The following is a 15,753-nucleotide window of genomic DNA, read 5'->3' as shown; positions in this document are numbered from 1 at the left end:
TTAAAAATTATGTCTCATGGTGCAATTCTATCGGCCAACATTTGGATGCAAAAAATAATCCCCCGAATACCACTCGAACTTCGAAATTATCTGATATTTCCCTCAAGGTTCCCTGCAAACAAATAAGCTCGTCAAGTTTTCCAGAAAAATCACTCGCGCTTCGCGCTCGTGATTTTAAAACTGGAAAACTTGACACGTTCATTTGTTTGCAACGAACCTATCGGGAAATATCCGATAATTTCGGAGCTCTTGTGGTATTACATGCGATTATTTTTCCCATCCAAATCTTGGCCAATAGGATTGCACCATTCGACGTTATTTTGTATAGTCAACACGGTATTTCAGCGGATATTCTTGAAAATTACACTGGAAATTTTGCATGTTGATATATATAAAAAAAAACAAATGTTGAAGTAACCCTCAATTGTATCTGACAGATTAAATGGCAATTCGTTGAAAATTATGTCTCATGGTGCAATTCTATCGGCCAAGATTTGGATGCAAAAAATAATCCCCCGAATACCACTCGAACTTCGAAATTATCTGATATTTCCCTCAAGGTTCCCTACAAATAAATAAGCTTGTCAAGTTTTCCAGAAAAATCACTCGCGCTTCGCGCTCGTGATTTTTAGACTGGAAAACTTGACACGTTCATTTGTTTGCAACGAACCTATCGGGAAATATCCGATAATTTCGGAGCTCTTGTGGTATTATATGCGATAATTTTTTGAATATTTTGGTAAACAAACGACACTTAACCAAATAAACCTCTTTTCATGTCATGGCACAATTCTCTTGGCCGAAATTTGGATAGGAAAAATAATCCCCTGAATACCACTCGAGCTTCAAAATTATAGAATATTTCCCTCTAGGTTCCCTGCATACAAATGAAGTCGTCAAGTTTTTCAGGCTAAAAAATCACGAGTGCGAAGCACGAGTGATTTTTTAGCCTGAAAAACTTGACTCCTTCATTTGTTTGCAACGAATCTATCGGGAAATATTCGACAATTTTGAACCACTTGTGGTATTATATGTGATAATTCATGATTTAGGAGGAACATAAGTATTTCAGATGCCCCATTTCTTGTGACAGTACACCATCTAAGTGGCGTAAGCCCCAGATAATTAATATATTTTTTCGGACTGGAGGTGGATAAACATCATTATCCCGGCTCTTTAACGATCGCAAAACTTTGTTTATACCTAGTGACTAAAACCACGGTTGGGGCCTGGAAAAGAGTCACATCCTGATCGCCTTATACTTGGCGAACAAATGGATTATTTCCATAAATTAATGGATGAAAAAATTAGGAAATAATTTGGAAAATGTCGGGAAAGCCTTTTTATAATTTTGGAACGAAAAGTTAATTAAAGATCATTAAAAACATATTCAACCGTATACGTTGGCGAATATCACGTCCTGATATTTTCCAGCTTCCGACGTGTTCCCAACGATCGTTTCGCGCGTGCGTTTCAAGTCCATGGCATCTGGAGTCCCGGATTAATTCTAAACCCTATCGCGTCGGCACAAGGGTATTGTAACCTGTGAGTGACTGACTTCATTATCCCGTTATTTGCATAAGGATTCAAAAATTGTAAATATTGTTACGTGTCCCCCTTCGAAGACTCATTCATTTGTCTATGATCTGAACTTCGTCAGAATCACGACTATCTTTTGGATTAACATTAGTCTTGTGTGTCTCTCTTCGGAGCTCTGACGTGTCACATCGTAATACTCCTTGTAACTAATAAACCGCCCCAAACATTTACCAACCTGTGTCGTCTTTATTCTTCGCTAGATATAACAATATCATCGATTACCTAGAACACTTCTACAACAACCATGGCAGTGATATACCTCAATAAATCATGGATCTTTCAAAAATGTTTTCTGATAATTATTTATCTGAAGTATCAGATGAGAAATGTTATCAATGGTTCGCCGATTTCATGGCTTGAAAAAACGATAAAAACATTGACTTGTTTAAAAGAGAGAGAAAGATCACCCAATTCTCCAGTGAATATTCTCGAACATTCCAGAAAACTTAATTCAAATAGTTTTTCTAATCACCCTATAGAGGGATGAGAAAATCACCACGCGCTAAGACTCGTACTCCCAACGGACGTTTCTGACCCTCAGTTCATCTACAGCGTTGACGAACCACAGACGTTCAAGTGTTTGTAGCTATCTCTCAATCAAATATCTCCAAGAAAACCTCAATTTTCAATCGCGTACTCTATAACTGTTCTAGTATATCACCAGCAGTGCGTGAATTGAAATTAACAAACTTTAACTGTAAAATTCTTTCAAAGACGCGAGGTTACGCCTCAAATTATTTATAATAAATTAAACAGTGCATCCCCCAATAGTCTAACGTGTCTTGTGTCTTTTTATTTTTCCCACTGATCCCAAATCGGCACCGCATACTCGTCGCTATCTCAAACAGACTCTTTCGAAGAGCCAGTTTTTATAGCGTGTTACCTGCTTTTACCTGGGATTTATCAAATAGTAATTCTAATTTATAATACGTTTTCTTATATTTTCATATTATGTTTCAGAAAATATTCAACCAGAAGTTGGAAATGTTGCATTGCTCTTGATTATCGATAAATGAACTAATCAGTCTGAGAGAAACTATTTCCCCTCCTTGAACTTGTTCCCGAAAAATTGAGCGATGATTGCATATCGCACCCCACGTCCGAAAAAATAGTATGCGAACTACTGAAATTCAATAAAATGTGTATTTCATTCAGACGTTGGTTTGTGTCTAAAAAATGTCTGCAATCGGTGTGTGAAATGCAAATATTACTTTTTGTAATGTAGAGGCTTTGAAAAATATCCAATCGTAATTATTCACTTATCTGATGAAAAAAAATAATCATTAAATTAGGATGATATATAAAAATTTACGGTTCATCATCAGACTCCTTATTCTCTTGGTGATCGTGCCATCGCAAGAGACCACTTCTCGTTGCTATGAAACTGCGGACAATGTCGAATCTCCCCTTTCCTTGGCTGCAAAATCGAAACAAGTAATTAATGGATTTCATTCGCTCAACAAACCAGGTACATCTTTCACTAAAATGATAACTTGATTTCTCTAATCATGAGCTATCATTGATCCTGAATCAAATATATTCACTCATAAAGGGATGAAACGAGACGAGTCCAAAACCTGTGTAACCTGAGAGTAAAAACCACTGTCGTTAGTATCACAAAATTAATTTCTTTCGGCACATACATTGCTTTATCAAATTTATTGAAAGCTATTCCATCAGGAAGGACATGTTCAAAGGACAAAATCAGAACCCCTAACTGTTATTAGTCTGAAATTTCTTAGTCAAAGTAATTTCTAAACTATTAAATTACTAATTATCCAAAGCAGTCTTGTGTGGCTAAGTATTATTATAATCATTAATTTGAGCTGACTAATTCTGAATTAGTTTATTAACTAATAATTTAGGTACAATGGTTCACTATTCTTGAATTACCGCTAATTATATCTACGCAATTTCATACTATTTTTTTATTGTTTAAAGTGCTGAAACCCAAGAGTTGGGTTGTTTACACTATTATCTATCATTTATCATCTTATGCACATTATTTTAGTTTAAAATATCAAGATATGTTATAGATTTAGATGGCACTCGTTAAGATAATTATATATTTGTTCTGTATAGTTGAAGTCTTTAGCCTCCGCGATTTTTTTTCGGTCTAAGGAGGGAATAGTTCTTGACTCTGAAGGTGATACTATTCCATAAAATATGATCAAAATCTTCTCATACTATTTAATTGTATTTTTCCATACAAATGTGATGGAGTATTTCAACTCATGTGATTGGTAATTTCACACAATCGGTATCGCCCCGTCACGCGTTTGTTATTGATGTTACGTTCCACGAGTGACGAGCTGTGCAATTAGATTTTCATTTACTAGCAAATGAACAGTCACTTTTCGCAGGAGTGACAAAACATTAATTGAACAATGTAATAAAATAATAGAAAAGTTGAAAATTTAGATAAAAACCTTGATGTTTAAGTAGTGCAAATAGAAGTAGATCATCTTTGCCTTCAATATCAGCAGTGATTTGCTAGAAAATTTGTGCCACCTTCTCAGCTGAAGAAATTATTTTTGCAATATTAGTTTGTTTATGCTCTCAGTCTACATTCTGTTTATGAATAACTATGCAATGAGAATGTTATCCAAATTTATCAGACGATTTTGTTTCATGAAATTGAAAAATCAAAAAGAAAACTTTAGTCAAATTCTGCTGAACCTCTCAATTCTCACAGCATTCACGAAATTAAAGTAGCTCTACCCCCGTGGTAAATTAAAATGTTTGTAAATGGGGAAAAAATTTCCGAAACTCAGCGGTATTTAGAATCGTATGTTTTTTTCAATTTTTGCATCACTCTGCCTTACATAAAAAACACGAATTGCATTGTAAAGAAAAAATAAAATCTGACTTCTATGTTTAGATTGGCAAAAACATTTTTTAAAGTTAATGTTTCATAAAAAAATGACCAACGCTTTTACAAGCAAGGTCTATTTTTTATTTATAAAGGAGAAATATTTGAATATGAAAATTTTCTAAAATTCATTAATTTTAGAAAATATTCATATTCAAATACCGAATAATAATTAAGTATAATTTTCTGCCAATTTGTCTCATATAATTGTGTTAAGAAGTTCAGGAACTAAAAACATCTAACAATAATTCAGTCGATAGACGGAAGCTAGCGGAGCTCGACCGGGTAGAGCTACTGTAAACGGCGACAAACAACTAAACCTGACTTACCAGTAATAATGAAAATTTCTTAGAACTTCAAGAAGCATAAGGAAATTCGCCAAAAGAATTCTCTCGACAGAAACTCTTTTTCAAAAGTGTCCCAAACTTCTGTCTTTCCAAGATATTCTCTGAATAATTCAGTAGCAAAAGTAGCCAATAGAGTTTAGTCAATTCTACATTCTAATCATCCTCGGGGAAATATCGCTAAAATTAACAGAGAAAACGAAAATGTATTGAAGACTGTTGTTTGAAACGTAGATGAATAACCTCAGTCGATAACCGAAGACATGCGGTCAAAACCAAAAAGTTCTCAGCGACACCTCGGATCAGTAGATCAACAAGCTGACCCCGGAAGCTCAAATCTCAAATCAGTCAGTCTTTGTCAGTCACAGGACGCAGAAACGTCTATTGAATTGTCAGAAATTTTCCATCAGTAGTACATCACCGAGTACATCACCAAGTACATCACCAAGTACATCTCCCTCGGCTATAAGGACAATTTCTCCTTAGATTCTATAACAATTTACTGTCGATCAATACATCACCGGACAGTTATCGATATTAATTTAATACACCTTGGGAAATAGTGTAAGTAAACCCGGTGTTAATCTCAGGACTTTGGTGGCATGTGGCCGCAATAAACTTTTACAGAAAGGATGTTCGAACAGTGAGTTTAATTTATTACACCGGCTAGTCCTAAACCATCCTTCCTTGAAATTTTCCATCCCACGTCCACCCTAAATTTGGACAATCCCCAAACATTGGTCCTTCGAGCCGGATAGTGAGTGTGAAAAATTGAAGTGAAGTGTCGCGTGTAAGAAAGTGACGCTTCGTGAATCTAGAACATTCGAGGTTGACACAAGTGGAATCAAGAACAGCAACAAGCAGGGCAATCAACGAGGGAACAGTGTCCGAATACTTTGTTTACATCGGAAACACAGGACGAGGTCAGTAGCAAATCAAACAGTGAAATTCCTCAGTGGTGAATCGGTGAACATCGGAAGTGATCGTGTGCCTTCGCAGAGACCGAATACTTGGGCCGAATAGTTCGCGCAACAGGCGGCAAACGCAGCGGTCAGCGGTAACTGACGAATACTCATCACCTGGTGGATAACCTGAGTACATCAACATCAATATGAGCGACATCAACGAACCCACTGACAGCGCGGACCTCACACCCAAGGACACTCAACAGGAGTCTTGCTCATGGGCAGATGCCACAGAAGAGCTCAAATTACCAGGAGCAATTCAAACTGAGTCCCTCAATGCAGAAGCCACTCTCCCAGAAATGTCTGTCACTACGCAGACAATCAAGACAAGACATTCGGACTTCGGAGCATCCAGACAGGAAGTCATCACAGTACCTCAACGCAGCAAACTCAGAATGCTGAGATTTAAAGCACAAGTGCTCAAAAAGGTGCATCAGGAGCTATCTCGGATTCAAGAGACGCCGGCTCCATATACAGTGGAGGAGTTAGAGAGTCAACGAGACATTGTTGAGTCTGAGTGGGCAGAACTCAACAAGATTCACGAAGAATTAATCGAGTCTTTGCCCTACGATCATGAACATCACGAGGGCAAAGAATATGAGGATGCATCCCGTCACAAACGAGGGTGTCTAACACTCATGGGTCAGATCAGAGGCCAGATAATCAACGCCAGGGATGCAGCAGGAGTGCAGGAGTCCACATATGCACATCAACTAGGGACTCTCAAAATTAAGCCGTTTGACGGGAAGAGAGAGGAATGGAGGGAATTTAGTGAAACATTCCTGACGATGGTGGGAAATGATGACAGCATCCCTCCAATTAAAAAACTTATGTGGCTCAAGACCTTCCTCAGAGGACTTCCAGCCGAGCTCCTGGCTACATTCAACACGCAACCAGCAAGCTACGAGAAGGCGTGGCAGAAGCTCGTCAGGAGATACGAGGATCCAAGGTTGGTAGCTCAGTCCTTATTTAATAAGATCCTGGATTTGCAGCGAATCAACAACGTTACCACCGAGAGTCTCGGATCCAGAGCAGCAACAGTGGTCGAGACCCTCGATCAACCAAAGGATGTGCCGGGACTCAACGCAGAAAATATCTCAGAGCAACTCTTTGCCCACATCCTCAGAAGGTCACTCGATGTGGACACGCTAAAACAGTGGGAAGTCAAGTTGGGAACTTCCAAGGATTTTCCGAATCTACAGGAGTTCGTAGACTTCCTTGAGGCGTATGGGGGAGCCCTCAATGCAGGGGCTAGCCTCAAGGACAATCAGGAATGCGGTCCAACGAACAAGAAGCCCATCACAAAGGGAAAGAGTGGATACACAGTCACTCAACAAAAGGAGAGCTACTCAACCGAGAAATTCTCCCCCAAAACAAATTGTGCTTACTGCAAAGGCAGACACTTCATCGCAGTCTGTCCACTATTCAAGCAACTCATCCCAGTGAAGAGAAACGACTTTGTGGTAAGCAAGAAGTTGTGCTTCCGGTGTCTTGGTCCCCATCGCAAACCAAAGTGCAAATCAACAAAGACGTGTAATGAGTGTAACAGAAACCATCACACACTCATTCACAACGGGAGCTCGTGGACAACGGCGCCATCGGTTGGAGCTGAAATCAGAGCGATCGAAGCAGCAGAAGAGAGACCAACACCAGACACATCAACCAGTGAGTGAATGATTTAATATAATAACACGAATCATTCACTCTCTCATTGGTCCGTGACATTCACAGGATTCAGTACATCACCAGCATCAACAAATATCAACAATCAGAGGATTAATGAGAGGTCAACAGAAATCCACTCAGTACATCACCCAGAAGAAGATCAGCAAACAGTATTATTAGCCACCGCTAGACTCAGAGCACACTCAACAAGAGGCTTCATAGTGGAAGCAAGAGCGCTAATTGATCAAAGATCAGAATTGTCCTTTATAACTGACCAACTAGCACATCAACTGCAACTCAAGAGAAGGCCATCATCAATAGAACTAGTAGGAATTGGCGGAATCAATTCAGGCATCACTCAGGGCATAGTAACAGTCAGTCTTGAAGCCCATCAGGAGCAGAAGCAAGTCACAATCAGCGCCCACGACTTGAAGAAACTGACTACTAAATTACCATCATTTTCATGTACATTAGCAGACATCGGCTCACTCGAGAATCTTCACCTAGCCGATCCTCAATATCTCAGACCTGTAGCGATCGACCTCATCATAGGAGCAGATTATTATGGGCGGATCATCGAGAGTGAAATCATCAAGTCTAGACGAACAGCAGTAGTTGGCCAACGCACAGCATTTGGTTCGATATTATCAGAGCCAATCAAATGCAAAAGTTGTGCAATGAAGATTTCTTTATCTATAGTACGGGAATCCTCGAATGAACAACTACTAGAGCTTCTTCAGAAATTTTGGGTCCAGGAAGAATTGCCAATTCAACATCACCATTCAGCGCTGTCAACAGAGGAACTCGAGTGCGAGAAGCACTTTCAAGAAACTCACCGCAGAGATGAATCCGGACGCTACATAGACTTCCATTGACGACGTCCTCAGCAGCGCTCGGCGATTCAAAAAACAAGGCCTCACGTCAGTTAAAATCAGTAATCAGCAGGCTCAACAAGGATCAAGCATATGCCCAACTCTACAAGGAATTCATCAAGGAGTACGAGGAATTGGGACACATGCAAAGGGCGTCAGAAATTCCAGTACCACCATCAGCCTATTATCTGCCGCATCACGGGGTTTTAAGAGAGGACGCCATCACAACAAAGCTGAGAGTTGTGTTCAACGGCTTCAGCGCCAGTTCATCAGGTATGAACTCACTCACTCAACGATATTTTATATCCTGGTGTTAAACTGCAGATCAACGCGATGAATGTCATAACCTGGATGAGAAAACCCAAACTCGTCTTTGGGACGGACATCATCAAGATGTTCAGACAAATCAAAGTGCATCAGGACGACTGGGACCTTCAGAGGATCTTGTGGATCGATAACAATGAACAGCAGATCACCTTCCAATTAACCACAGTAACCTACGGTCTCAATTGTTCGCCCTGGTTATCGCTCAGGGTACTTGAACAATCAACAGAAGATGACGGACACCGTTTTCCAGCAGCCGTCGAAGCGATCACAAGAGGTCGTTACGTCGACGACATATACGGAGGGTCCGACTCAGCAGAAGGCCTCAAAGAAATAGCAGTGCAGCTTCAGGGACTATGCCAAGCAGGAGGTTTCGCTCTACAGAAGTGGAGTAGTAATTGTCCAGAAGCTCTTTATCAACTAGGTCTAACAACAGAGAGCAGGCTAATTCAATTTGAGGAATCAGTGGCGAAGGTACTTGGTTTGTGTTGGCATCAGTCAACCGACACATTCAGGTTCAAATCGAGGAAATTCAACGCAGCTACCATCACCAAGAGAACAGTGTCATCAGAGATAGCCCAGATCTTCGATCCATTGGGATTTATCGTTCCAGTGGTAATTTAAGGGAAAATTCTCCTGCAGGAGCTATGGAAACTCAAGGTCAAATGGGATGATCCTCTTCCGGACGAATATAAAAAACGTTGGAAGACATTCCGAGAAGATCTCATCAACTTAGACAGAGTCACTGTACCCAGATGGATCGATCTATCATCGGAGACTATCAACATCCAAATACATGGATTCGCAGATGCGTCAGCGGTAGCCATGAGCGCAGTGGTCTACATTAGAACGAGAATAATCAACGAGAAACCATCAACAGTCCTAGTGTATGCGAAAACAAAGGTCGCACCAATCAAAAGGATGACCATACCCGAACTAGAGCTCACAGCAGCTCTACTCTTAGCCCAGCTAGTGGAATCAACATATGAGATGCTTCAACTAGATCAAAATCAGGTGGAAACTTACATTTGGTCAGACTCATCAGTCACACTAGCCTGGATTAGGAGCCCAGCCCCAAGATGGAAGGAGTTCGTCCATAAAAGGGTCGTCAAAATACAGGAAACGCTACCAAAGGCCATGTGGAGACACGTCAGTGGGAAGGAGAATCCAGCTGGCTGTGCCTCCAGAGGAATCTCACCAAATGAGTTAGCGGATCACCAACTCTGGTGGACAGCACCAAGCTGGATGAATCAGGATCCAGAAGACTGGCCTCAATCAATAATAGAGGTATCCAAAATGGATACTCCAGAGATGGCCAAGGAAGCTCAACCAGCACCAGCTGATCCGACAAGGATGAAAGTCAGCAAAATAGCAGAAATCCTCAACAGATACAGTTCAATGGCCAAACTGTTAGCGGTGAGAGCGACAATTAACAGAGCTATAGACCGATTCAGCCGGCGACCAACGCCCCCGGGACCTGTCCTGACAACTAGAGAACTCAACAAAGCAAGATTATTCTGGGTCAAGGTAACCCAAGTTCAATATTTCGAATCAGCTATTAGACTCTTGCAGAAAGATCATCAGCTACCAAGAAATCCTCAGCCAGCAAAGCTAACACCAACGCTAGACGACCAAGTCATCATGAGAGTAGGAGGTCGCCTTAAGAACGCTCAACTCAGTCCAGAGGAAATTCACCCAGCAATCCTGCCCAGGTAGTCCAGGTTCGCCACATTGGTCATTGCAGAAGCTCACCAGAAAACTCAACATGGAGGTACTCAACTTACCTTAGCCGATACGAGAGAAAAATATTGGATCGTAGGAGGCAGAGGTACAGTAAGAGCATACATCTTACGCTGCGCCATCTGCGCCCGTCATCGAGGAAGACAGGCTCAACAGCAGATGGGTCAACTGCCGCCAAGAAGAATCTCACCAGCCAAGGCATTTCTCCACACAGGAGTGGATTATGCGGGTCCATTCCCCATCCTGAAGTGGAGGCAAACAAATGCACAACCAGGAACAGTGCATATAGCAGTATTCGTGTGCTTCACCACGTCAGCAGTTCACCTAGAGCTAGTCAACAGGCAAACAACAGAGGCCTTCATCGGCGCCTACAAAGGTTCACAGGAAGACGTGGCATTGCAGCCGTCATGTATAGTGACAATGCCACCACTTTCACAGGAGCAGCAGAAGTCCTAGAACAGCTCTATCACCAGAAGTCGAAAGAGAATCAACAAATTCAAGCTGTCCTCGCAACCCATGGAACTCAGTGGAACTTCATCCCACCAAGAGCACCACACTTTGGTGGTAAATGGGAGGCGGCCGTGAAATCCGTGAAATATCACCTGAAGAGGATACTAGGACCATCAACGCTTACATACGAAGAACTCAACAGCGTCATCATACAGATAGAAGCGTGCCTCAACTCCAGACAAATCTGTCCCATGTCACATGACTCAGAAGATCTACAAGTGTTCACTTCAGGACACTTCCTTGTAGGAGAGCTTCTTCAACTCATACCAGAACCGTCTCTTCTCCAGAAACCCAGCAGCAAATTACAGAGATGGAATCTCGTCACCCAGATCATTCAACAATTCTGGTGCAGATGGTCTAAGGAGTGCCTACAAAGATACCAGGCAGTCTACAAGTGGAAAACTCGACAAGAAAATATCGCGGTCGGTGACATGGTCTTGATGATGGATGAATATCCACCAGCAACCTGGCCAATCGCCAGAGTAATAGCAACGCGACCAGGAGCAGATGGACTCGCCAGGGTCGTCACAATCAGAATAGCCAGATCCCAGGTATCAAGACACAGACGGATCACCAGACACTCAAAATGTAAGGGTACCTTACGCAGAGTTTGACAGACCAATCGCCAAACTCTGTCTCCTACCATCAGACCCACCACCAGCAGAGAAACCTCCAGAGAAGCAACAAGGCGACAACCAGGAATCATAGGACTGAGAGCTAAGTATCATGTTGCATAATTATTTTATTATTTGGCAAATGATACGCCTCTCACCCTGTCCTTCCCCTTACAGACAACCACCGACCATCAACAACAAGGAAGTCACAGCTTGAGAGAATTTACGCCTCTCTCAAGCAACCAGCAGCTCAACAGCAGAAGCAACAACACAGCATTACAACCAGATGAAACTCAACACCTTCCAGCTGAATTAGAATAATTCAACATCCCTGATGTTGAATGGCCCCGGGATGTTTGAAACGTAGCTGAATAACCTCAGTCGATAACCGAAGACATGCGGTCAAAACCAAAAAGTTCCCAGCGACACCTCGGGTCAGTAGATCAACGAGCTGACCCCGGAAGCTCAAATCTCAAATCAGTCAGTCTTTGTCAGTCACAGGACGCAGTAACGTCTATTTAATTGTCAGAACTTCTCTATCAGTAGTACATCACCAAGTACAACAATTTCTCCTTATATTCTATAACAATTTACTGTCGATCAGTACCTCACCGGACAGTTAGCGATATTAATTTAATACACCTCGGGAAATAGTGTAAGTAAGCCCGGTGTTAATCTCCGGACTTTGGTGGCATGTGGCCCCAATAAACTTTTACAGAAAGAATATTCAAACAGTGAGTTTAATTTATTACACCGGCTAGTCCTAAACCATTCTTCCTTGAAATTTACCATGCCTCGTCCACCCTAAATTTAGATAATCCCCAAACAACTGTTTTCTCTATTTTCGACAGCCTTCTGATCGGCTAGCTAATTCTTCAATTCAGTAAATTAATGAGAAATTTAGTACATTAACTTGTCGAGCATATTGAATTTGGTATCAATATTTTGAGACAGTTAACAAGCTGGTGAAATTCATAGTATATGCGAAACTGAAGACCAATTGACTAAATCATGCGACCTCATATTTTCTGTTGTCCGCGACTTTTCCGCAATCTTTGGAGCTTAAAAGGAGCTGCTGGTGATGGGAAATTCATTAAATTCATTCATTAAATATACAGTCATAAACTTTTCACGCATGAACCTAGGGTCGAACCAAATAGACCCTAACCCTTACAACAAAAACCCCTTCGTTTATAATGACTCACTCATTCTAGTAGTGCACACATGGGGGCAGAGATCAAAAAAATATCAGGGATCATATATCTTTACGAAAAATTGAATTGATCGATCGATTGTTTCATTAACACATTTCTTACTTCGACGTTCATAATCCCTACAAAATCCGGTCTACCGGTACTTATAATTTTTCAAAATCTCATAGAACGAGTTATTACAGTTTATACAGCAATTTGTTGAATTCATGGACTTAGCCTAACGGTTTAAATCGACTCTCCTTATTTCTACATTCTTGCCAATCACCACCTTCTCTTACTCCTAAATATTGAAACACAACAAAATATTTTTAACACGCGCATTTTCTTTCTGCAGTATGTATGGTTCATGAATTATGGTCATTTGAACTTTTAAAATGTCTACAAATCAAATTTTCTGCATAAAATCATGATTCTTCAAGTGATTCGTCAATCATTCTTCAAATGATTCGTCAATCATTTAAATAATCGTCGATGAATGATTATCTTTTGGTTGATGAGCCATCAAAATGAGTCATCGCTATGAATATTTTGTACGTTGTAGCGACCAGGCTGGAGTAAGCTTAGTCCGATGAGCTAACATTTTAACTGTGTCCCGGTGGCCACGCCTTTGGACTCACGTCCAAAATCTAGAGAGCTGCCGACTCCTCAAAACCCGTTAAAAGGAAGGAGGCCGAGAGCGGTCTTGCGTGACGAATATACTGTTGTACTGATGGGTCAGCTAATTATCGATGTCGGATTCAAAGAAAGAAAGTTCACACCTTGCCAAGCACACAAGAAGGCTGGTGTAGGACAAGTAAGTTCCTTCGAGACAGCTAGCTGGAGGAGTTCAATGCTCGAGGTGAACCGAGCATGAACTGCCAGTTATGCCTGTCGTGTACGGCCTTATATACCCAATTGATGCATGGGAGGGGGGGGGGCGTGGCGTGGTGCCTAGCGCTCCCCACTATCTTACCGGAGCGCCGCTGTACGACATACGCACTAGACGATTCGAAGCTGACACACTGACAAGAGCATAGAGTCAACACGTAGGAAATAGTTCTAGTCACTCTATGAAGCCTTCCGACATTTGCAAAATTCTTATACTGCGTGTCATCACTCCACTTTAGATGGGGTGGCCATTCATATAATTTATCGTGTATATTTTCATTTGGGGTGGTTATCCCCCGCATCCTCAGGGATTATTCTTAAATTCCATGATTTTTGCATTATGGCAAAAGCAAATGTTAATTCTACTCTTCCTGTCCATTCCTCTTCTTGTTTTTGGAGATTTTGTACAACGAGGCTTTATTTACCGTGGATAAGACAGGGTGTCACAACTCTTTTTAACTTTTCAAGCCTTTTCGTTTTCGTTTGCTTTTGGTCCATAACAGGTTAGCTTGTGTCTACATTCATAATGGTTTGTATTTTTAATACCAAAAATATTAAGAGTAAGATGTTATAATGTGTCTCTTGACACTACCGAGAGATTTTGGCCAAAAATGGGGAATCAATAATGCGATAAATTTACTCATCAGTTATGACATTGGTTATACTACAAAGAGCAATTATTTGGTGGAGGAGGATCTTACATGCGGCTACAAGAAACCGCTCGATCAGATCAGAGCTTTAGTCATGAGAACTATCATGCGGATGATTACGATACCAGTCGCAACACCGGAGGCGTTATTGGGTTTTCTTTGATTGGAGGTGGAAGTGAAGGCAGTAGCAATGTTCACCACTTAGAAGCTCATACTGGTTGGTGCAAGTCTGAAGAAGCAATATGAGGCGAAGTCACTCCCAGGCGACACCACTTTTGGAAGGACTTGCTCTGGGAATTGGAGAAGGCCAGGGCTTTTTGCCGGAAGTTATCATATTCAGTAAATGCTGCGAGGCGTCATATTCCACCAGACTTTGAGGAGAGAAGACTTAAGGACTGTTCCACAGATGGGATATGATCTACTTTATGAAGGCTCAAAGATGGAGGACAAGGTGAAGGCTGAATTCCATCTGTGAAGTTCGCCCGTTTACTGGACGTAGCATTGGATGGGCTACGGAATGGGATCCTGAACAGACGTCGCATCTGTCTTTAGGTGCTTGTCAATAGAGCTATAATCAAGATATCTTCAAGAGAAAATTATCATCGGTTCGTATAGTCTTAGCTGGTGTTCTGGCGCGTGAAAATCCGAAGATAAAGTGAGCATTAGTGACGCAGTGCAGTGACATCTCGGATATACCGGTTCTAAACGAGGTGAACTGGTCTATGCAATAAGACACTCAGATTCTCCATAGTTCAAGAAGTCACTCTCACTCGTTTTGAGGTCTTGACAGGCCTCATTTATCTGTGTTGGTAAGATGCGACTGATTCTTCATCTAACCATGGCATATCGTATGTGATCAGAGATGAATATTGTCTACAGCAGGATCTAATAAGCTCCTGCAAGGTGACAAAAATTCTAAAACTTCAAATGATCATCACCTGCAAAATATACGAACTAGAGAAAAAGAAAAGAAAAAAAACTCAATTTGGATGACTTAGGAGTTGCCTGGTTGTGCTGTAGTGTAGTAGCCCCGTAGCGAACTGACTATGAATTAGTCTTGGGCCAATGTATGAGTATTGGAGACGACTGATGTTGTGCAATCTTTTGTGAAAACTATGACAATGACTGGGTTCCGAACCCTCGCCATGAAGAACGTGAATTACTACAACAGTTTATAAAATCCGAAAATGTGCTCCAGAACAAAATTTCAAGAAACTCGATTTAAGATCGCACGATTTAGTCAATAGGATGGAAATCTTCCATATACTACACTAATATAATTAGTGTCCGGGTGATCTTGTGGCAATTTTTCCCATACCCACCCTAAAATTAACATTCTCACCAAGCTGATCTCTTCCATTCAATTCGAAATTCATTTTAACAATAAAACTCTAAATTGTATTGACTGAAACCGATTGACCACTTCGCTACAGAATTTATAAGTGAATTGTAAACTCATCTCCTGATATATCTTCACTACAGCATTGATATCTGTAATGATTAGTGATGAGTGGAAA

The 15,753-nt window shown here is 41.1% G+C and overlaps 1 protein-coding gene across 5 annotated transcripts in view; it reads right to left on the bottom strand.

Annotated features, from left to right (window-relative positions):
• LOC135168005 (voltage-dependent calcium channel subunit alpha-2/delta-3) overlaps nucleotides 1-15,753 on the bottom strand; it is an 84,744-nt gene that overhangs the window by 18,470 nt on the left and 50,521 nt on the right. For 4 of the 5 annotated variants that reach the window (XM_064131816.1, XM_064131817.1, XM_064131818.1 and 1 more), the window contains one exon: nucleotides 2,912-3,016. The exons of the other annotated variant lie outside the window; for it this stretch is intronic. In XM_064131816.1, coding sequence (XP_063987886.1) covers nucleotides 2,912-3,016 — 105 coding nt within the window. The remainder of the gene's footprint in view (nucleotides 1-2,911; nucleotides 3,017-15,753) is intronic. 5 annotated transcript variants of the gene reach the window in all.

This window comes from Diachasmimorpha longicaudata, chromosome 12, assembly GCF_034640455.1.
Source record: "Diachasmimorpha longicaudata isolate KC_UGA_2023 chromosome 12, iyDiaLong2, whole genome shotgun sequence".
NCBI classification, from domain to species: domain Eukaryota; kingdom Metazoa; phylum Arthropoda; class Insecta; order Hymenoptera; family Braconidae; genus Diachasmimorpha; species Diachasmimorpha longicaudata.
Note: the sequence above shows the minus strand (reverse complement) of the source record. Positions and strands in the feature narration are given on the sequence as shown.